The sequence below is a fragment of the Canis lupus genome, chromosome 16, assembly GCF_003254725.2.
Source record: "Canis lupus dingo isolate Sandy chromosome 16, ASM325472v2, whole genome shotgun sequence".
NCBI classification, from domain to species: domain Eukaryota; kingdom Metazoa; phylum Chordata; class Mammalia; order Carnivora; family Canidae; genus Canis; species Canis lupus.
In genome coordinates this window covers 54,389,160-54,411,483 of record NC_064258.1, presented here as the reverse complement: position 1 = coordinate 54,411,483, position 22,324 = coordinate 54,389,160, and the positions used below count along the sequence as shown (strand labels likewise).

The 22,324-nt window shown below is 42.1% G+C and overlaps 1 protein-coding gene across 2 annotated transcripts in view; it reads right to left on the bottom strand.

The window, feature by feature from the left end:
• Positions 1 to 511: 511 nt before the first annotated feature.
• ASB5 (ankyrin repeat and SOCS box containing 5) overlaps positions 512 to 22,324 on the bottom strand; it is a 52,031-nt gene continuing 30,218 nt past the window's right edge. For both annotated transcript variants that reach the window (XM_025434046.3, XM_025434048.3), the window contains 6 exons: positions 9,631 to 9,710; positions 7,150 to 7,257; positions 6,096 to 6,246; positions 5,797 to 5,931; positions 3,255 to 3,446; positions 512 to 2,596 (listed from right to left, as the gene is read on the bottom strand). In XM_025434046.3, coding sequence (XP_025289831.3) covers positions 2,469 to 2,596; positions 3,255 to 3,446; positions 5,797 to 5,931; positions 6,096 to 6,246; positions 7,150 to 7,257; positions 9,631 to 9,710 — 794 coding nt within the window. In that variant the 3' untranslated portion in view covers positions 512 to 2,468. The remainder of the gene's footprint in view (positions 2,597 to 3,254; positions 3,447 to 5,796; positions 5,932 to 6,095; positions 6,247 to 7,149; positions 7,258 to 9,630; positions 9,711 to 22,324) is intronic.

Here is a 22,324-nt window from a genome sequence, read left to right as displayed (position 1 = left end):
AATAGATAAGCAGGGTCAGCTGGGTTCAGGGCCTTTACAGAGGGAGGAACACAGTAAGTACCTGTGGACCTTCTATTCCCAAGGGCCCCTCCATTCACACCGTTTCTATTTAACTTCTTCTGAAACATCAAACATACTCGGTGGTTAAAATGATAATTGAAATGAAATAGTTTCTCCTACAAAATAAAAGTTTCAGCAGTGTCTTGATACCATGATTATTTCACTAGAATTCTTCAATCTCACGTCAAATAGTTTGGTTTGGCTTGGTCTTTGCCTTTGTAGAGTTTTTTCCTTGGATCTTTATGTGTACACACACACACACACACACACACACACAGATACACACACACATAATAAGATTCGGATTAGGAGACCTTCCAGGTATCTATTTCAATGTGCACTACTCTACTCTTAATACTCCTAATTCAGTGATTTGAAAACTGGAGGAGGAAAAAATGTGAGCAATTGAATCTTATTCTCCACGACCTTCAGTTAGAAAATCAAATACTAATTGGAAGAGAAAAAAAGAAAAGATGTTTTATTCCAGGGAGAGTAGTCACACTTTAATATATTAACAAACAAATGATATACTTAAATAAGAACACTTCTTTGATAAGACAATCCTACTCAAGCAAAGATACAAGATACCAGCATACTCAAGTTTTAAAGTGTCCATTTTAATTTTAATATTTGATATTTATAATATTAAATCGCAATGAAAAGGGATAAATTATATTACCTTACGCTCTAAGACCGCCTCTAGCTCAGGGAAAATACTAGTAGAAACCTGTTTTACTAGAAGAGTTTGAATACCTAATCATATGTAAGGAGGTTACTCTATAATAAAGAAACTAAATGCACATTATTCATGAGGACATTACAAATTTGTTAGGCTGAGATATTCGTAAAATAGACTCAAAACTCTGTAGCCACATAGAAGACTTTTTTTTTTTTAACAAACGTGCTACAGCCTTATTTCTATTTTTGTTGCATCTTTTTCTATTTTTGAAAATCTAAACATGGTTTTTTATAAATTCAATCTTAGTGACTTTGGGGTTACATTCAAAATAGTTTCTTTCCCATGGGTCTCCAAAAGTCAGCCAAGAACTAAGAAGAAAGGAAAATAAGCCCCTGGGTTATTAAAATAGTGATCAAAATATTTTATCAAAGTATGTTAAGCTTATAAAACCCATTGAAATATTTTCTACTTCACACGGTTGTTAAGTATCCGGATTATCTTCTTTCTTAGTCTGTGATGGCCTCAAATCTAGTGTAAATTGCAAAGGAGGCACAAAATTTGTTTTACTGTGTTTTCTCCTGCCCTGAAATACAGTTAAAGCAGAAGACAATAAACACAGCATTAATCCCTGCAGAGGACACATTGGACCTCTACACTCCCTTGCTAATACAGCCTACCCCAAGCCCTCACTTTGTGTTAGTAGGACAGGAAATAGCCCTAGGAAGGTCTGTGCATGAGGAAAATTTTATAAGGTCCCTCTTGGTTGGCTAAGAGGTACCCCCTTTTTCTTTTCTTTGAAAACCCCACAATTTAAGGAGATTTTGGTCTTCCGGTTTCCGCAGCCTTGCCCAGCCCTGAGATCTGGAGCATCCCCCAGGGCCTCTTTATCAATCGGGTATGAAACTGGTTCTCTTCGCTCCTGGCACCACCAGCCAGCGATGGTTTCTGGGGAGGAAGAAGGCTAGAGTGTAGGTACAAAAGCACTGCAGAGAGACCCTCAGAGGCTACCCTGGAGAAGGAGGAGGTCCTAAAATAGCCTTGGCAGGGGTGTAATGTTCCAACCATCTCAGGACAACCCGGGAGGAGCCATAGTTGGAGACCCACCAGGTTCTGGAATGGGGACATTGAAGGTGGTGAAGCGACAGTGAGATCTTTGCAGGGAGGGGGCACTTTATCTTGCTCTTCATGAACTGATCATCAGAACGACAGGTGCACATGCAACAAACCGGGGCTCCTGGGTGACAGCTTTATTTCAAAAAGGAAATCAGTTGCTCTCTTCTAAACCATACTCATATTTTGCATTAATATGAAAAATATAGAGAGAAAGAATCAATTACAGTGGCTAACATTTAAAAGTTAATGCATTATTTGGAGAATGGAGGCATTTTTAAATATGTGATTTTAGTAAGAGTGATTTTTTAGATTTAGTGATTTTTCTTTTTTGCTTTAAAAAGACATAAAATGGAGATTTGCCTCCCCCACTCCCCAATCCCAAAGGCACATGGGAATGGCTAACAACATATAGGGATGTTAAATATGCTCTAGTCCAAAAAATGGTAAAAAGGCATAAAGGAGTAGTACTCACTAGTGCACTTAAAATTTAAATTCACCTCTTGCCTGGAGCCCCCTATTCACTTGCACTCTATCATCAGCGTATTTTAATATGAAATATACACTATGCAGATGAAATAGAAATGAGTTTGAAAGTAATCAGAATTATTTTACTGCCTTATCGGTACTGTAAGAAATTCTGCAATAACGTTGGCAGCTGGAGCTGTGGGATAAGGTGCAATCTTGGTCTTCCTATGTAGTTTCTGATGCAGAGTCGGCAAAGCTGACAAAGAGTGCTTGGAGTAGCTACAAAAAGACAGCAAAGTATTTGTTGATTAAGATCAGGACGGATTTTTATAGATTGTAAAATGCATGCAATAAGCCATAAACAAACGACTGTGCTTTGAAGCAAAGTAGGGTAGTATGACCACTATACCAGGGCTATTTGCATAAGCATTTATGTTGCTGTTATTTGTAAGCTTTTATTATGATTGTGGTGTATTCTATATGGGTTCTTTTCCAAAAAAAAAAAAAAAAAGATTTATTTATTGGGGTGCCTGGGTGGCTCAGGTAAGCATCTGACTTCAGCTCAGGTCATGATCCCCCCCCTTCCCCCTCCCAGGCTCCCTGCTCAGAGGGGAGTCTGCTCCTCCTCTATCTCTTTAAAGAGATATATCCCTCCAAGATATAAATATGCCTCTAAAAATACAATGTTCAGGTAAGATGGGAAAAAAAAAAAGGAAAATGAAGGTCATTGTGACATCTTTTTTTTTGTGACATCTTCTTTATAGGTAGAACCTAAGTCAAAAAATGATCTGCTTAAAAAAAAATGATCTGCTTTCACACAAAGTATTTTCAATGTTGCACCATCATCATTCTGCATGCCAGCAAAACGTTTCTCAGTCTCATCCATTTCAGGCAAATGTGTTTTTGTGTTTTTAAATGCCCCCGTACTCTTACTTACCTTCATGTTGAAGCAATAATCGTTCCACCAAACTGCTAGAAGTAGCTACATCTACAGGTCGCAGGAGCTCTGTGTTCTTGGCATTGATATCTGCTCCAAATTCTAGCAGCAAGTTTACAACCTCCGTGCTGGACTGCTGGGCAGCAGCATGTAAGGGAGTGTCCCAGTACTTGCCTTTTTGTACATCAGCACCTACATATAAATAAGGAATGGTGATAAAGACAAACAAAAACTGTTAGGCCGGTCAGTCAGCTACCTCAGAGCTGGTAGAAAGGTGTAACAGCAAGAGGACCTCACCTCCTTCTGTCATGAGTTATTTCCCTCTCTCTCTCGCTCTCTCTTTCTCTCTCTCTCCAGATATTAAATCTTAAAAGTTGGTACATCTGAGTAGATAATGCACATGCTTATGTTCTCTAATATTTTTTCTCTATGTTTGAAGGATCCCATAATACAAAATATTTAAAAAATTTTTCAAGTCCCCAAAGTAATCATATTAACTAGTATTATAAACAGAACATAAAAAATAAATAAATAAATAAACAGAACATAATCAGGTTCGCTTCTATCTTTTTCATCATGATTGAGATTTCTTAGGATTATTCAAGAGCTGGTTGCTCTTCTTCGTTTCATTTAAGACAATAGTTCTTTTTCTTTTTAAGATTTTTATTTATTTATTCATGAGAGGCAGAGACACAGGCAGAGGGAGAAGGAGGCTCCCTGTAGGGAGCCTGATGCGGGACTCGATCCCCGATCCCCAGACCCTGGGGTCACCCCCTGCGCTGAAGTCAGATGCTCAACCGCTGAGCCGCCCGGAGTGTCCCAAGGCAACAGAATTCTTTTTGTTTCCTGGAAAACTCATGAATCTAGACATGTGAGCCATTTAGGTAACATGAATATAGATTTTCCTGTCACTTCTCACTCATATAGCGTGAGTCAATAAATAGATAAAGGCATTGGGCCTCTTAAGTATACCAGCGCATTGTATTTCTACATGCAAAGTAATTTTTTTAATCTTACATTAAAAAAATCTTACCTGTTAAATTATTTATTGTATAGTTATTGTATCTTAGTGCGAGCCCTGGCACATGATGGTCGTTCAATGAATGCAATGAATAAATACTGTATAATACTGGAAAGAATAATAATTTCATTTTCTAGTACATAAGTGGTTACGACACTGAGAAATATCTATCAGTAAAAAATGCACAAGTCCTTTTCAACTCTGTTTTCTGAGACTATCAATAAAACTAATGATGTTTACGAGAAGCTGTACATTTTAAGAGTCCCTTTAGGCCTTCCTGCTACTTTCAAATTTCAATAAATGTAATGTTTTCATACTTTTTAACAAATATAAAATGTTTAGTGAAAGAATGATAGTCTATAACAAAATCTTCACAGAGATAGCATAAACTCTGTGGCTGATGTCAATTTTATGGGAGAACAGAGCCTGATAATAACAATCAATCCACAATCATTAGCAGCACTTTCTCAGTATCTTTTTTACCCCACATAAAATATTGGCTGGAAAGAATAATATTCATAGCAAAGTAAAAGAAAAAAGGTGTTAAAGTTCTACAAATAGTTCTATGAATTCATGGGAGATCACAGCCAGAAAATAACAATGTGCCAACGATTATTAGCAGAGCAGAACTGCCTACAAGGAGCTTATAATTTAGCTAAGATAATGTGAATCACACACACAGGGGTTATTAAAACTATATGTCAGAGGCCCGATGATTGCAGAAACAGTGGAGAGCACGGAATTCCATTCATTCACTTTACAGATATTTTAGGCACCTACCACATGAGAGACACTGTGGTAGGAAAGGAGGTGGGGGGATGGACATAATCCTTAAAAGAGGTCTCATTCCTATAGAGGGAGACGCCTCTATGGTCTCAAAAGATTAGGACACGTTTCTCAGGAGGCTAAAGCTGAACCATGAGGACCTGCTTTGTTTCAAGTAAGAGGAAAAACTATTAAGTCTTTTTAGGTAAACAGGGCAGGACAAAGTCTGGGAAAGCGCGTGAGTTCTTGTGGGACAAGATCCCACAAGAACTTGATCTTGATTGGGACAAGATAAGGTATCTAGGTGGTTACTACCCCTAAAACTTCCTTTGGTGGATCTATTCATGGATAGATATATATCTGGCAACATTCAACCTTGAGCTTTTAAATTTTATGACCTTTATCAGTAGGGCTTTGGGACTGTGGGGTGAAGTAGAATTACCAAGAACCCAGCTTTTATTCTTGGTTATAGATTTACATGCAACGATGCTGAGAATAAGAACATGTGTTTTTCCAACGTGGAGCCACGTGGCTCCAACGTGGAGCCCAATGCAGGGCTTGAACTCACGACTCTGAGATCAAAAACTGAGCTGGGATCAAGGGATCCAGAGTCGGATGCTTAACTGACTGAGCCACCCAGGTGCCCCAAGAACATTTTTCACAATGAGATATACCGATTATTTAGAGAAATCCATAGAATTCTGAATAGTTGCTTATGTGGATGGACAGAATGAGAGATGTTTTGGAGAAAATTACCAGCATAAAGAAGCTTCCGGACGCAGTGGAATTGCTGGGACAGACAAGCTACATACAGAGGAGTTCCCAAGTGAGGAATGTCTTGATCAACATCTATGCCCCAGGATATCAGTATTTCTAGGCATTCATGATGACCTGCCAACACAAAGTAGAGATCAGTTTACTTTTCTTCAACGCCCATCCCCTGGCACCTGACCTCGTGCTGGTCCCCTGCGGTGACTCATTGAAAGAAAGATGGAACACTGCATGCTGCTAAAGGGACTTTCTCCCCTTGTCACGTAACCGGAGAACTAAGTTACCTTTGCTGGCGGCCTCGTGTGTGGGAGAAGGAAGACAGGACTCCAGCTGGGGTTTGGCACCATATTCCAAGAGAAGTTCTGTGCAGCTGGCACTGCCTTGTGAGCATGCATTGAATAACGGAGTCACACCATCTATTGTGATTGCGTTTACCTACACCAAACCAAAATTCAAGAATGAGACTCAGAGTCCTACGTGATTGGACGCAGGGCATTTCAGAAAAGTTATACGACCCACCAGAAATCCTTGGGAAACCGTGTGCAGTAAATATGACAGCATATATTTAGCTCATACACATCAGTAAGCAAAGCTTTTAAAGGCCAAGAGGTAAACAGAAACACAATGTGGTAGGTAATTTGCAAGAGTGGGCATACAGCTAGCAGATGTCATGACAATAAATACATACTCAAGAATCAAATACACAAAAACGAATTCAATGGTTAGGTGCCTTGCAATTGGGAAAAACAGTCCGCAAATGTAATGTTGACAAAAGTTTGTGATGAGGTAGGTCGTCTTGTGGGTGGCGATGGAAATCAGTGAAATTGGAAATTCTCTCTCTGAGGATTCATCTAAAGGAAATCATCCAAAAGACGGGAAAACCTAACAGGTCCACCTGTTGCTGTTTAGAATCATGAAAGCAGGCAAGAACTAACAGAATGTTCTACGTTACTATGCAGCATGCTACCCATTTTGCAATGATTGGGAAATCCTTCTTAGAGAGCCTTGAGAGGACCGGAGCAATGTGATTTTTTTATTCCACTATTTTTGAAAACAACTAAGAAGGAAAGAAAAGTGAAAGGAGAACTTTGTTCAATTCTCTTAGTAGAGGTGATTCAATGATGAATGTTTTTTTTTTTTTTTAAGATTTTTATTTATTTATTTATTCATGATAGAGAGAGACAGGCAGAGACACAGGCAGAGGGAGAAGCAGGCTCCATGCAGGGAGCCCGACGCGGGACTCGATCCCGGGACTCCAGGATTGGGTCCCGGGCCAAAGGCAGGCACCAAACCACTAAGCCACCCAGGGATCCCCTGATGGTTTTAACAGGTACCTACATTAGCTCCAGCTTCCAGTAGAGTTCTGGCACAGGCCACGTGGTCTCCGAGGCAGGCTTCGTGCAATGGGGTGATGTGGTCTATGGTCACTGCATTTACATTATAACCCTAAATATGACATGAATAATTTTGAAAGATGAGCAAAAAGTTATGTGAAATCATCTTTATAAATGTCATTGAAAGTGACATGTGAGATCAAAGACTCTGAGGAAATCGGGTTCAAGTTTAACAGGAGGGGCCAGTTCAGATGCCAGAGTCAATCAGTTGTCGAAACTCCTCATTCTTACACCACCACCATATCTAAACCCCATAGCGCCTTAAGCATTTTGTTTATGAGATTCTGAATATTTTAAGTTCTGCTTCCTTAACTTTCTTTGGTCTTTATGAGTTGTTTCAATTGTTATTGTTGCTTTGTTTTTTCTTTTGTAGAACTCAAGACTGTTTATAGGCTGGCTCACTTGTTTTGATTGGGGCTAATTAGAGGTTAGTCCAGACTGGGGGAAAAAAAAAAACACTCTAAATTGTAGGAAGCTAAAAGAAAAAAAAAAATAATAATGTAAAACAAAATAAAATAAATAAATAAATAAATTGTAAGAAACTGCTTTGTGACTTTCTGTCGCTGGATAGGAGTGACAAAGGTCTATACTAGTGGTTCAGAGCTCTGATTATGAAGTCAGTTACACTTGGGTTGGAAGCCCTGTTACACAATAAAGTAATTATTTTAATTTGGATGAGTACATTAACCTCTAAATTTTAGGGTTATCATGAGGATTAAAGGACACGATGCATGTAAAGCGATTACTGCTACGGTGTGGAGCATATGGAGCGTGTGCCCCTGTACTTCACTATCCAATCAAAACCAAGTAAACACTTTAAACATCTTTACTCCATGAAACCACTGATATCAGACTAAAATAATGAAATATTATGGAGACGTGAGAGTCTTTGCCTTCCTGCCATTTTTGATGACTCACTGTCTCTTGACAATCATGCTGAGCACCCTAGTAGGAGGGTTTTGTGGCCAGATCCCTGGAGAGTATTAAGGAACACCACGGTCTGTCATGCCAGCATGGTCGCCAGGATTCTTAAAATGAAGGCAAGAAAATAACCAGCCCAAATCTTTGCCACTAGCAGGTGGCAACTTTTTAGTTCTCTCAAGTTCCCCTTTCAAAGATTTTGAATGGTCCAGTCATTCAGTCAGACTGGGGGAGCCAATTCCTCACCGCTGCACGTGGGGGTGACCAGGTGGCAGAGTGGGTGGGAAGGTCCCCATTCCCTTTCACCCTGGGGCTTTGGGGGCCGCTGACTCTTCCTGGCAGGCGTGTCAGTGGATATGAGCCACCTGTCGACAAATATCCTAAGGAAGCTCTACATGACCGTTTCGAGGGGGAGGGAGGGGTGACCTTTAGAAATTTACTGACATTTTTTTGCAGGTGTTTTTTTCTCCCCCCATCAAGTGATGATGCAAACCAAATGGTCACACGGTGAGGATGGAACTGGACAGCCCTAAAGGACACCTGGTCCCACATGCTCCCTCGATGGGTAAGAAGATGAAGCTCGGAGAGGTTGTGATTCGCAGTAAGTACCAGCCTGGACTCTCTGTGCCCCGAGTCCCGGCGCCGAGCTGTGTGCACTGGGCAAGGCCACCCCCCCTGCCTCTCGGCCACCTGAGAGCACCCCTTTCTCCCTGACACTGGGAAGCACGTGGTCAGTGACTTCCAGATCTCGCTCTACATTTGAGTCACGCTGGAAAATTTCACAAATGCACAGGCCAGGCCAGAGTACTTTCTGTTTCAGTAAGGAGTCCCCACTTTCCCTCTTCCCTCCGATGGGGCTGGGGAGCAGGCGGGTGGGGGGATGACCCCTCCGTCGAGTCCACCCCGGGCTACAGCTTCATGTACAAAAGATTGCTTAGGCATCTGCTCTGATGGGGCCTCTTGGATATTGCATGACTCAAACTTCCTTTGCAATCAGCCGCACACACCGTGGAGCCAGGCACATCTGAAGGGCTTAACGCATAATCCGTACAGCCCATGACTTCTGGCTGAAACGTGTCTACCCGTGAACAACTATACCGTATGAGCAGCTTGGAATATTTTTAAAAAGATTTTATTTATTCCTGAGAGACAGAGAGAGAGGCAGGGACACAGGCCGAGGGAGAAGCAGGCTCCCTGCGGGGAGCCCGACATGGGCCTCGATCCTGGGACCCCAAGGTCACCCCCGGAGCAGAGGCAGAGGCTCAACTGCTGAGCCCCGCAGGCGCCCCGAGAAGCTTGAAATATTAAGGCACGAGGCTCTACCAAAATATGTATAAGGAAATTTCGAAGATAAATGGAAACCAGGGACCTGATATGGGGGTTAAGACGAAAAAGAACCGGTGACATTTAGGAGGCCGCTTTATTTATTTTGGAGTCGATTACTGTTGAACGTTCCTGTCCTGGTGGCGGGGAGGGGCGCATTCAGCCCACGGTGCTACCTTACCTGTGACAGCAGCGTCCGCAGGGCGAGCAGGCGGCCTTGACTCGCTGCCTCGTGGAGCGGGGACCGGTCGGCCCAGGAGCCTGGCGGGGAGGACAGAAGACAAGGTGTGTGAGTCATTGGCCTTGCCCCTAAGAGGATGTGACCGACTGGCTCTTGTGACGCCGAGCTCGACCTGGTGGCCGAGACACCTGCCATGAAGACCCCGACACAGTGGCCAAGACACCTGCTGTGGAGACCTCGATGCCATGACCAAGACCCCTGCCTCGGAGACCCCGATGCGGTGGCTGCGACACCTGCCCCAGAGACCCCGGCCTGGTGGCCGAGACACCTGTCCCAGAGAGCATGGACAATCTAATTCCCGCCTGCAGGGACCTGACTGGCACTTTCCAACACACGAGGCTACAAGGCATCTTCTGGAACCGACCTATCCCAGAACTGCCGTACCTCCTCAACAGGTCTCCAAAGAAGAGGGGGATTAAGGTCCCTAGATTGGCCACAGAAATGTGTGTCATGGTTTTTCAAACAGAACCCAGAGAAAACCCTTTGTGTGTGTGTGTGTGTGTGTGTGTGTGTGTGTGTGTGGCACCTGCAGCAGGGGGAGCAGCTGCACATGCACCCTCCACGTCCCATGCCCAGCCTGCTGTCTCCCCTCTGTACCCCCACTCTGCTCTGCCCTGACAGTTTGCCCTGAGCCCTACAGGGGCTGCAACAGGTTGCTTAATTATTAACTAATTAATATTTAATAATTAATTAATTATGAGGTTTCCTAAGTCCTGAACGGTGAAACAAGCCGGGATAACCCTAGAAAAGGGGGTGTCAGGCACCTGGGTGGCTCAGTAGGTCAAGGATCTGCCTTCGGCTCAGGCCCTGATCTCAGGGTGCTCGGATGGAGCTCCTCATTGGGTGGGGGTCCCTGCTCACGGGGAAGCCTGCTTCTCTCCTCTCTTACTTGTGCTATCTCTGTCACTATCTCTGTCTCTGTCAAATAAATAAAATCTCAGAAAGAAAGGAAGAAGAAAGAAAGAAAGAAAAGAAAGAAAGAAAGAAAGAAAGAAAGAAAGAAAGAAAGAAAGAAAGAAAGAAAGAAGAAAGAGGAAAGGAAGGAAGGAAGGAAGGAAGGAAGGAAGGAAGGAAGGAAGGAAGGAAGGAAGGAGGTGTCAAGGCTGGGAGGAGCAGACTGTCGTCGGTGTCGGAAACGGTACCGAAAAGCTCCCGGGCTCCCTGTCCCCACGAGCCAGTGGTCAGTGCGTCCTGGCACTGCACCCCCCAGCCCGGCCCGGCTGAAAAAGGCCCTGACTGGCCGCACCCCCCTCCTCACTGCCTCCCGCACCCCTCCCTGGCGCCTGCCCTCCTGAGGCCTGCCCAGGAGGCTCCCCACGATCCTGGGCTGCTGCACAGTGATTTTCTTGTAATTTAAACAGGATCAGCATTGTTGAGTCTATTTAAGGGACATGAGAGATCATGTTGGAGGCCTTTAATGTGATTAAACATGCAGACTATGCGAATCAGAAAAACATTAGTTTAAAGGGTATCCGTGGCTGATAAATGGAAGCAATGCTGACTAAGGAGAAAATCTTCCCACCGTAACGGGATCATGTTTACTAGTGTCTCTCTTCTTATCTACTACCTCGTTCTATTTTGGATCCATGGGATACAATAAATACAACTAATTTTTCAAAGCCCTGCTGATCAGCCAAGTGCAATGTAAATAAAGCCACTTAGCCGTTAGAAATGTGAATTTCATGAAAAGCATTTTTGTCCAAAGCTTCTTAAATGGGTCAGGAAAAGCAGGGGACACGTAGTAAGGAATTGTACTTTAGAGACCACTTCACTACCCCTGCTTGTTCATACCTTCGAAAAAGTCTACACGTACCCCTAGGCTTCTACACTGTGGTCTTACTGAAGAACTTTGCCCAAACACCGTGAAAGTGAGGTCCAAGCAATTCCACTGAATAAAATGTGGGTCACACGCATACCACACGGTTAATGAAATGACCAAGTGAACTGGGTGGAGAGGCCAGAAGTCAACTGCCAATCAGCCACCTCGTCTTACATCCAGGGATATTATGAGATATTATCGAAGGTACAAATCCTAAGGGCAGAGGCCAGAGCTTTTTCTCTACTGACTCTGGATTTGCCAGGAACGGTACCTGTAGCTGATGCCGAATAGTGAGGACTAGGTGCACGACGGGCGTGCAAGCGCTGTGTGCATTCTCTCACTTCCTTCTCACCCTCGCTTGAATGTATACGATTATTGGTTCTATCATTTAAGGAGAGTCACGTACTCTAACTACAGCTGGTCCTCCTAGTTATGACACTGCACTGGTTTTCTTTCCATCCAGCATAATTTCTTGCTTATTTAAGAGGATCAGCAAGCCAAACATCCAATTCTTTGAGCTGTCAACTGGAAGAAGAGCTACTGTTATTAGCTCTGGGATAATCTTTGTTTCTAGTAGGCGACACCCCTATTACGTATTAAGAGGAGAATTGAAATAATGCACACCAAAAAACATTTGTCGACAGAGCCAAGTTTGGCACCAAAGCAACGGTTCTTAATAAATTGGAGCATTAGTTCTTACTGAATAAAGTGTAAAAGGCACCAAAATAAATGATATTATTTAAGGGAACAGCTATGTTTCCGGTGTCAGCTTCTAAGATGAAATTTGATGCTTTAAAAATCACATACACCTGCTTGTTTCATCATTAAAGGAAGCAACTTCATTGCAGAGTGAAATTCTGGAGGACTTCAGAACATAATATCAATTTTATTGTGAATGCTCACATAAGAAAATTATAGCATTAGCTTTCCAAAGAGATCACATATGCAAAACCACTAAGTTTGGCTTACTCAGCAGCACGGTAGTAAATTGATAAAGTAACCAAGGCTTAAATATAGGAGTTTAAGTAATCGTTTGTAGTATTTATTTATTTATTTATTTATTTATTTATTTATTTATTGTGTTTATAATGATCATGTTTTTCCCCCTGTATAATGGCTTCATAAATTTCATTTCCCTAATGTAGCTCTAAAAGACGTATGTTGAATTACACGATGCAGAATCATTATTGCTGTTCTTTCGCTGCCACCAGCTAAAGGGCAATTAACCAGATGCTGGGATTGGGAAAAGCTCAGAGAGATGGTCTTCTGGATTCACTTGGGCTTGTTTCTATCTAGCATTTTTATGAAGACCTTTAATGGGCAGCAAAGCTAACAGTATTTGCCGCTGATGAAAACGTGATACTCCTCTCTCCATACTAATGTGTTTGCGCATCAAAATGATGGTGTTAGATGTCTGAGTAATTTCAGCATGGCTTGCTTCACAAAAGAAAGGAAACAAAAAAGGAAAAAGGTCATTGAGACAACAGGCCACAGAAGGACCAAAATAAAGAGACGTAAGTATTTGAATGTAGTGCCCCAAACCCCAACTGCCATGCTTCTGGTCAAGACGGTCCCCAGCTTCCTGTCCCACTGCCATTTTCTTTATCACCAAGACTTAGGTCTATTACGGTGAGGAGAAAAAAGGCTGAAGCCAGATTTTACCTATGTGTCTTTGCTAGTCTTTCTATTAACATGACCTCCAATGGCACGACAAGGGAGTTAATGTCATGGCCATCTGCAGCAAAGTGTGGGTGGGTGTCAGTGAGGAAACCACTGGAAGTAGGCAGTGTTGGATGAGGAATCCCTTGGCCCATCAGGCAGGGAGAGAGTGGAATGAGAGTTAGCTGCCCTGGTATTTCCTGGGATGGGCTCAGCTCTGCACACCTGCATGGGCCCCCTGCTGCCAGTCATTCTTCTTTCAAGAAGAGGCGCAGGGAGCTGGAGAATGAAGGGAGGAGTTTATGGGGCCAGAGTCCACAAGCTCAGAAGGAAAAAGACTGAGTGGCCAGACAGGCTAGGATTTGCCTCCCATTTTAGGACAGTGGCTTCCATGAAGTCACCTAACTTGTCCGAGATTCAGTTTCCTCAAAAAATGAGACAAGCGCCATCAACCATGAGATGGGATTGAGAAGGGGATAAAGCAGGTAAAGGGCCAGCTCTCGAAATGCACAATAAAGAACCAACTAGTATTTTTTGCTAAACAAACTGGTAAATAGGGGAGATTCTAATATGAATCCTAGGGAACAATCATTTTTCTCCCAAACTAGAGAAACTCAAACCATAAATAACAGCATCTATTGACTAAAATAATTTTCAGTGCTATCTGTTTGTTTAAACCAAATAAAGCAACTGAAATATTTATCAATGCACTGAAGCCAACAATCAACATCTGCTGCTGCATTTTTCTTCTTTCCCAAGAAATCTATAGGAAATAAAGATTCGTCCATCTATTGACTTATAGGACATGCATGGACTCAATGCAAAAAGTTTTGTGTTTGTTTGAACTCCACTTACTTAACTCCCAAGCAACCCCACCTCACTGGCTTCCTTGTCATGCCGCCGTAGAAGAATCTCTGAAAGTAATCCGGTAACATGTGAGAATCAAAGGATACGAGATCATATTCCAGTTCCCATTTTAAAGTAAGTCTCCACCCCTCCTTATTTCTTGCCTTCGCAATCTGAAATTCGGCAACTGCAAATTTCTATTAACAATGTGTTCAATACAAAATATCTTACCTTTCCATATGGGTATGCTTTACGTTAAAAAGATTTATAAGCTTTCTTGAAACCAAGCAAAATCAAACATATCTTCATAGACAGCAGTTCAGTGACTTTACAATCTTGCCAGACTGGAACTGGGTAGCTATGATTTTTAAAATGTCCAATTTAACTCTCCCGGATAAAGTTATTCAGCATGACACTTGTTTTACAAAACACCTGTAACTTTCCCCACACGAATCGAATGCCTACTGTGAAGGCCTCCCTGTGGCTCCCCAAGAGGGTGACTGGACTATATTTAGAAACACCATCAGCCCCCAGACATCTGATATAGAATTCACAGGGAGAGCGCCTGCCCTGTTCTGTAAACATTGTGTTGCAAGAGCAAAAACATTTACTTTCTTAGATAATAATCCAGTTTGGTAAGGGTCTATACCATACCTAAATCACCATCTCCCCAGGGCACTTCAAGCCAGCCACTGTTGAGGTAAATCCGACTCATATCTTTTTTTTTTAAATTTTTATAAGCATTAAAAAAAATCACTTGTCATTTGCTAGTTCCATTCGGCCATCTTAGGGAGCTCTAAGCTCTTTGTAACATGACCTTTCACCTCCAAAACCAAAAACAGCTTGGGAAAAACCTCACTTCCCAAACTGCTTTTTCTGGTTGATCGTTCCTCTTTGACAAATTGCTTATCCTAACTTATTTTTTTCTGTACAGTGTGTGCCTTGCAATAAAATCAAAGTATTACAATTAGATCTCTGCCCATGGCTATGATGAAACCAATTCCCTTTTTAGAGAAAAAAATTTTTCCTGGCTCCCCTTCCCAGGCACAGCAGTAGGATGTAAACTCACTCCAGGGCTAACCTTGCAGTGGTGCAGAGGGCTCTCTGAGTTTGGGTCACACCCACTTTCCTCAGTTGGTCCCAAAATAGGAAATTCAGGAAACTCATCTCAGACAGGAAATTATAAGGAGATGTGGGAAGCAATGGGATCATCACATATGGATCAGTGCCAGATGTTAATGCATTTTACAGCTCCCTTTGCTTATAAGGCATTAAATTAACAAACTTCTTCCTAATGGCGGTGGAGGCACCATGAAGCCAATGAAACACGCATTGCACCCCCCATTGCACCTCCCCCCCCCATTGCACGTTTTTAAGACGCTGTTGTAATCTCATGTTATTTTGCTTAAAGAAGATCCCCAAATGCAGATAAGCTTCACGCTCAACATCTGACCCATCCCTACTCCCAGGTTTACAAAATAATTAAAAAACACCAGGCATTTCCCGACCTTGACTGTGTACTTTCCTGTTTAATCACATTAATAGAGCCACATAAACCCACGAGGGCATGCTTGACAAGAAGTGACATGCTGTTAAAACCAGTCTCTTCCAAGCTTGAGACTCTCCTTTCTTTCCATTCCTCTAGCCTCTCTGAAAGTTTCCTCAGAAAAATCTAGTCCAGATCTGAAACCGCCAGCTGTACCCTGGGAACTTCCAGTATTAATGGAGAGTTGCATGGATCTGCAACTTACTCTAGTTGATTTCTTGTTCATGGTCTAGGATCCTTTCATTATCACCTAAGAAGATAGTGTCTGGCTCCAAACATTAAAAAAAAACCCTAACAAACAAAAAACAAAACAAAACAACAACAGCTAAGTGAAAAATGTGCTGGGGTTGATCTAAAAAAAAAAAAAGATGACATTTCCTACGAAGTGAAGACAATGGAGTCCCCATGATATTTATGAATATCCAAAATCAAGAGAGAAAGCGATTTTAAGACCCTCTTCAGGTAACAATGTACTCTTGGAAGAGACTACCCAGTCATCCCAGGGAACTGTCACTCGTCACTGGGATTGTGGACAGAGCACACTGGACCTCTTCAGACCGATCTGAATTCAAATTCCGGCACAGATACTAGTTATGTGAACTCTGTAGTGATTTAACGTCTTGACCATTAGTTTTCTTAGCCATGAGGGGAAGGATAGGTCTATGCACGTCACAGGCTTATAGTGAATACGAAGTACTTAGCATGGTACCAAACACGTCTGAAACCTGACAATACAACTGAAATTCCATTTTAAACAACTATCTGCCCCATCAGCTTTTTATTACCTCTCATAAACAGGAAGTAGGACAACCTAACTTATTTAGGATTATGAGGCTTTTGTTCATCTTATTCCTCTTGTCTACATACCTGTAGGAGATATAAAGAGATAGGCTATGGTCAAAATTTGGGGACAGTGATCTCATCTGTATGGATTACTCTCCAGTCTAGAGCACTTCCCTGGCCTCTCCCACCAATTTTAGTGCCAATTTCAAAGTTTACCCCTCGATATTTTGCTGGCACCTCAATACATTTCTAAAACCAAGCTCATCAAAACCAGTTATTTCTTTCTGCTTCTCTTCTGCTTTAAACAATACCATTCTCCCTGTCGCCTGGCACTCATCGTGTGGTCTTACATTTAAGCACAATAATTTTCCAGGAAACTTCAGACGTGTTGACTGTCTCATGTGCTTCTTTGTGAAGAGATAGATACTATCGCCCCAGTATTCTCATTCATGGACCTTCATCATCCCAAGCGGAGTCCTAGCATCTGTCTACACTCACCTGTAGGGAGATCTCTTCTGGCCCCATTGATATAAATATTATCCACATGTAGGTTAGTCCAGATTGATATCTCCAGACCAGCTCTCATTTTGAAGTTCCAGACTTGAATTTCCAGCTGGCTCTTCAGTTTCTCCACTTGGATATTTAAATAAACAATTTGACTTCACACAGAAAAACCCACACATGCTCTGCTTCTCTTAAACCTCCTCCCTATCAGTACCTGGCAACTCCACTCATCCAGGTGCCCTGGGGCCAGAAACCTGCATGTAATCCTTGGCTTCTGTTTCTCACACCCCACAGGCAAACCCTAGTGAGTCTTTCGCACCTACCTTTCAAATATAATTTGACTTCGGTTACTGTCTCCTAACCTTCACCGCTGCTACTTTAATCCAGGCCACCAATTACCTTCACCTGGCTTTTTCCAAGTCTGCCCACTGGCCTGTGTGAGTGTCCACTCGTACCCTTCCATCAGTCTGTTGTAACCACAGATGCCAAAATGACCCTTTTTATGTCAGAGGGAATCCAATGGCTTCCTTTCTTACCCAGAGTAAAATCCAGAGTCCCTGTCATGACCTCCAAGTGTCTCCAGGCAACTCTCTGATCTCAGGCTCGACCTGGAACCCCTTCCATCAGCAACACTGGCCTCCTTGCTTCTCCTCAAACCCACCAGATGTACTTCTATTCCCTCTGCTTGCACTGCTTCTTTCTGAGACCTGCACGTGGCTTCCTCTCTGACTTCTGCTCCACACTGGCCGGTCACTTTATCGGAGAGCCCTTCCTTGACCACCTCATATGAAAAAGTCCTTCTTATCCTGGTCTTTGTTCTCTCTACCCTGCTTTGTTTTTCCTTCTGAGTACTTACTGCCACTAGAACGTAAGATCTTGGAAAGTAGACTTGGTATATTTTGTTCATTTCTGTGTCCCCAAGACCTAGCACATGAATAATGTTCATCGCCTGATCAATGAATGTCCAGAATCTCATGAGTTGTAGAGCTGCTCTAGAGCCTGGGTGCTCCACTCCAAAATCCATTGGTTCTTCCATTGTGCCAAGCCTCTGGCCTTCTGCATCAGTGAGTCCTGACAGTACTTCCTTAAAGCGGTAATCTTGCCTTTCACATTCATCCACTATTTATTCATTTATTAAACACATGTGGTGATCTACTAGGGCAATTTTCACCCTTCTAGATGCCAGAGATACACAGAGGAAACTAGCGTATGGTCTGCTTCCTTTTGAATTCAATTTGGACTATAGTCTCCCTAAATGGTCATCCTGACACCCATCTCTAGCCCACCATTCTTAACACTGCCACTGAATTAAACTTCCAAAGCATCTAGAGTTCCTGCCAGGCCTTTAGGAAAATTAGAAAAGGCACCCGTTTCCATAGCAGCCATGGCCCGTGCTGGGCACACATGCTCAGCTTGCACAACTGAAAACACCTCCACAATCTTGCTGTTCAAAAACCTTCAGTTTTTATTTCTTATTACTTGCCTTCACATACCCTGTGATTAAACTGGACTGTTGTACATGTTCCCCCAATTTTGTCTTTTTTCATATCATCTTCCCCCTGCTCGATTCTCTTTAAAAAAAATTTTTTTTTTACTTATTTTAGAGATAGAGAGCTCAGCGAGCACAGTGGGGAAGAGGCAGAGGGAGAGAGAATCTCAAGAGACTCCCCACTGGGCACAGAGTCCCACTGGGGGCTGGATTTCACCACCCGGAGATCATGACCTGAGCAGAAGCCAAGAGTCCATGGCTCAACTGACTGCACCACCCAGGAGCCCCTCGACTCTCATTCTTCCGTTGCAGAGTAATTACTTGGGTATATCTGCTTTGTTGGTTTACCTACTTTGCTCACAGTGCCTGAAGAAGTCCAAACAGCAGAAGTGGCTTGAAGATAGCTTCCCTTATGGGGAGAGCTCCATGCCAGTTTGGGGCAAGGTACCTTGGTAGGGTGAGAAGACAGCCAAGAGAAGGACAAAGAGGCAGGAGGAAGTGTGAGAGAAGAGGGGCAAAGGAACTCGGGGAGGGAGGGAGAGGCCGAGAGCACTAGACAGGGTTTTAAATGCCAGTCCACGAGGCCAGCAGGAGCCTAAGTCCACTCTTTGGCCACATGAGAGAAGTGATAGGACTGGAGGAGAGGTCCCCATCTGCAGGACAATATTGCATGCCTAAAGTTTGACATCAGGCCCAAATTTGCACAACTTGTTTCAAGGGATAAATGGGTTTGAACAGCAGGTTCCTCAGCAGGAAGCCTGTGGATTGATGGGGTTGGTGCACCTCCCTACTCACTAACATTCAGCTCCCACCTCTGCACAAAGTTGAAGAGGAGGAGGGGAAATTATTAAAAAGATAAAGTTCCAAGTCAGCCTAAGAGATGAGAGCTTGAGGCCAGATTTAATTTGGAAGTTAAAGAAAGCTGTCCTCTTTCAAAGATGGTCTGACAATCTTCAAGGTCGGATTCTTTATTAAACTAGATTGGCTTTTTCCTGACCTCCTCGTAGAGCCCAGCTCAGAAGTTTTCTCCCTGACTCCTTAGGAGTGAGCCTGTCAGCTGTGTGGCCTTCCTGTGTTGCCAGGACTGACTTCAAACCTGGATTTTCTGAAATCAGGGTCTCAATCAGCACTGGGCCATAGTGGGCTCCTCCTGCTTCCTCAGCTATCATCATGCTCATGTTCCTAAGAACTCTGTCTGAGCGGTCATGTGGGGCTGGATAGTGGGGTTCAAAATGGGCTGTGGAGGAGGGCAGCTCTGGATGGGACATCTGACTATCATATATTTGCTATTGCAATTTGGTGAGTTTCAGTTGCTAAATCATCTATAAAATGGGGCAATGATATCTACATTTTCTAGTTCTTCAGTGGGTTAAATGGGCCTGTGTGAGAAGAGTTTGACCCAAACTATGTGTTTAATAGAACCCTGACTGTTATTTCCATTGTGTTGAGATTCAGTGCTGTGGGCTGAATTGTGCCTGCCTAAAATTAATGTATTGAAGTCCTCGTGTCCAGGGTGATGATATTAGGAGGTGGGGCCTTCGAGAGGTATGTAAGCAGGAAGAGTGGAGTCCGCATGCATGGGATTAGTGTCCTTATAAAAGTGGCTCTGGAGAGATCCCAGCTCCTCCATCATGGGAAGAGACAGTGAGAAGGTGCCAGCCATAAGCCAGGAAGAGGGCCCTCATCAGAACATGACCCTGCTGGCACCTTGATCCTAGACTTCCAGCCTCCAGAGCTGTGAAAAATAAAGTTGTTTATAGCGGCCCACTCTGTGGTATTTTGTTATAGGAGCACAAATGGACTAAGATAAGATTATTTTGTCCTCCAACAAATTCCTATGTTGAACCCTTAACATCCAGTGTGACTATATTTGGAGATTCAGCTTTTAGGAGGTAATTAAGGTTTAGCAACATCATGAGGACAGGGCCCTAATCTGGTAGAGTTGGAGGACTTATAACAAGAGAAAGAAAGAGAGCTCTTTCTCCCCAAACACGTGCCAAGAAGAGGCCATATGAGCATACAGTGAGAAGGTGGCTATCCACAAGCCAGGAAGAGAGCTCTCTCACCAAAACCTGACTCTGTAGGCACTTTGTTCTTGGACTGTAAGCCTCTAAAAGTGGGACAAAATTAATTCCTATTGTTTAAGCCACCCAGTCTATGGCATTTTGTTATGGTGGCCCAAGAAGACTAAGACAGAGATTAAATGCTTTGCCTCAAGTTAAAATCAGTAACTGAAAAAGCCAGGAAGCAAATTCAGTCCTTTGGAATATTCAGTGAAACTTTATCAGGTAATATTCTATCTTCAACCCCAGAGCACAGAGTGTAACTAATGGGCTATTGATCCATAAGAGGTCCATAACAAATACTAAAAAATAAACTAAGCAAATTCAAAGTTACCTTCTAAAACTGAAAAGAACTGTGGAATTGTTGTCTACATTTTCATAAAATAATATGAATATTTGAAATAGTAGCAACAATACAGCAATACAGCAACAATCACTGTATTGTCTTATCCAGTTATGAGTGGGCCTTTAAATAGGACAATAAACATGTAAAACAAAAAAAATCATGATATTCTGCAAATGTAACCATTACATTTTGTTGTAAATCCTTCCCAACTTGCTTCTAAAAACACAGTTTTAATCAAGATGCAACCACATTATTCAGATTGCTTTTAACCTTTTGTTTTCATTTACAGATAGCACACGGTAATCATTTCATATCATAAAATACCATTCTATGAGATTTTAAATGATTATGATATGTATGTTGTCGTATTGGTATATCATTAATTATTTAGTTAGTCCCCTATTCGATGATGTCCAGGTGGCTTTTGGTTTGAGGAATTAATATTATTTCTTATTTTTGTGAATATGTCTAATTATCTGCCTAGGGTAAAGTCTTAAAATTTCGATGAATGTCATCAAATGACCTTCAGCAAGAATGGGCCTATTTATTTTCTCATTAACAGTACTGGAAACATTTGAAGCTAAATCTAATGAGAGTCTGCTGAAACTGTTCCTTTTTTTTTTTTTTATTGGGGCATTTCTCTTTTACTATATTTTCAATATATTTAAACTCTGTCAAGGAAAACTGTGTAAGCCTGTATTTTCTTTACACAACACTCGATTTTTCTCATAATTTACAGCTTGTTTTCAACCCCCTTTAGAGTCTCTTCAGTGAAAATGCATGAGACTCATCCAGGTGAATTAATTAATTTCTTTTTTATAATTACTTTGTTTTTTGCCACTTTGTCCAACTCTGTTATGTGGCTCACACCTGTGGTCAAGTGCATATTTAGTCTTCACTTAAGGAACCACTGGATGCTCTTTATTCTCCAATAATTGCCTGCATTCCTTCTGGATTTAAGGATCATGAAAATGATGAGACTATTATTACTTGCCAGCACCTAGCACAATGCCTAGCACATAGTAAGTACTCAATAAATACTTGCTTTTTTTTGTATATATGAACACTTAAGTATTATTGTCTTCTTTGTAATCAGCCACTTTTCATTCATGCTAATTTGTTCTAAATTTTTATTGATAATTACACTGTTAAAAAGCAATTAAAAGGAAAAAAAAAAAAAAAAAAAAAAAAAAAAAAAAAAAGCAATTAAAAGGTAATGTGTGCTGGGGAGAAAGAATAAGGCAGTTTTCTCAATCTTTCAAAGAAATGATAGTATTTCAGCCTATTTTAAAAAGTATTCTTTTAGGTTTTTTTTAAAGATTTATTTATTTATTTATTTATTTATTTATTTATTTATTTATTTATGATAGACATAGAGAGATTGAGAGAGAGAGAGAGGCAGAAACACAGGAGGAGGGAGAAGCAGGCTCCATGCTGGGAGCTCGACGTGGGACTCGATCCTGGGCCTCCAGGATCGCGCCCTGGGCCAAAGGCAGGTGCTAAACCGCTGAGCCACCCAGGGATTCCCCTCTTTTAGATTTTTAAAGAAAAAAATTTTAAAGATTTTATTTATCTATTT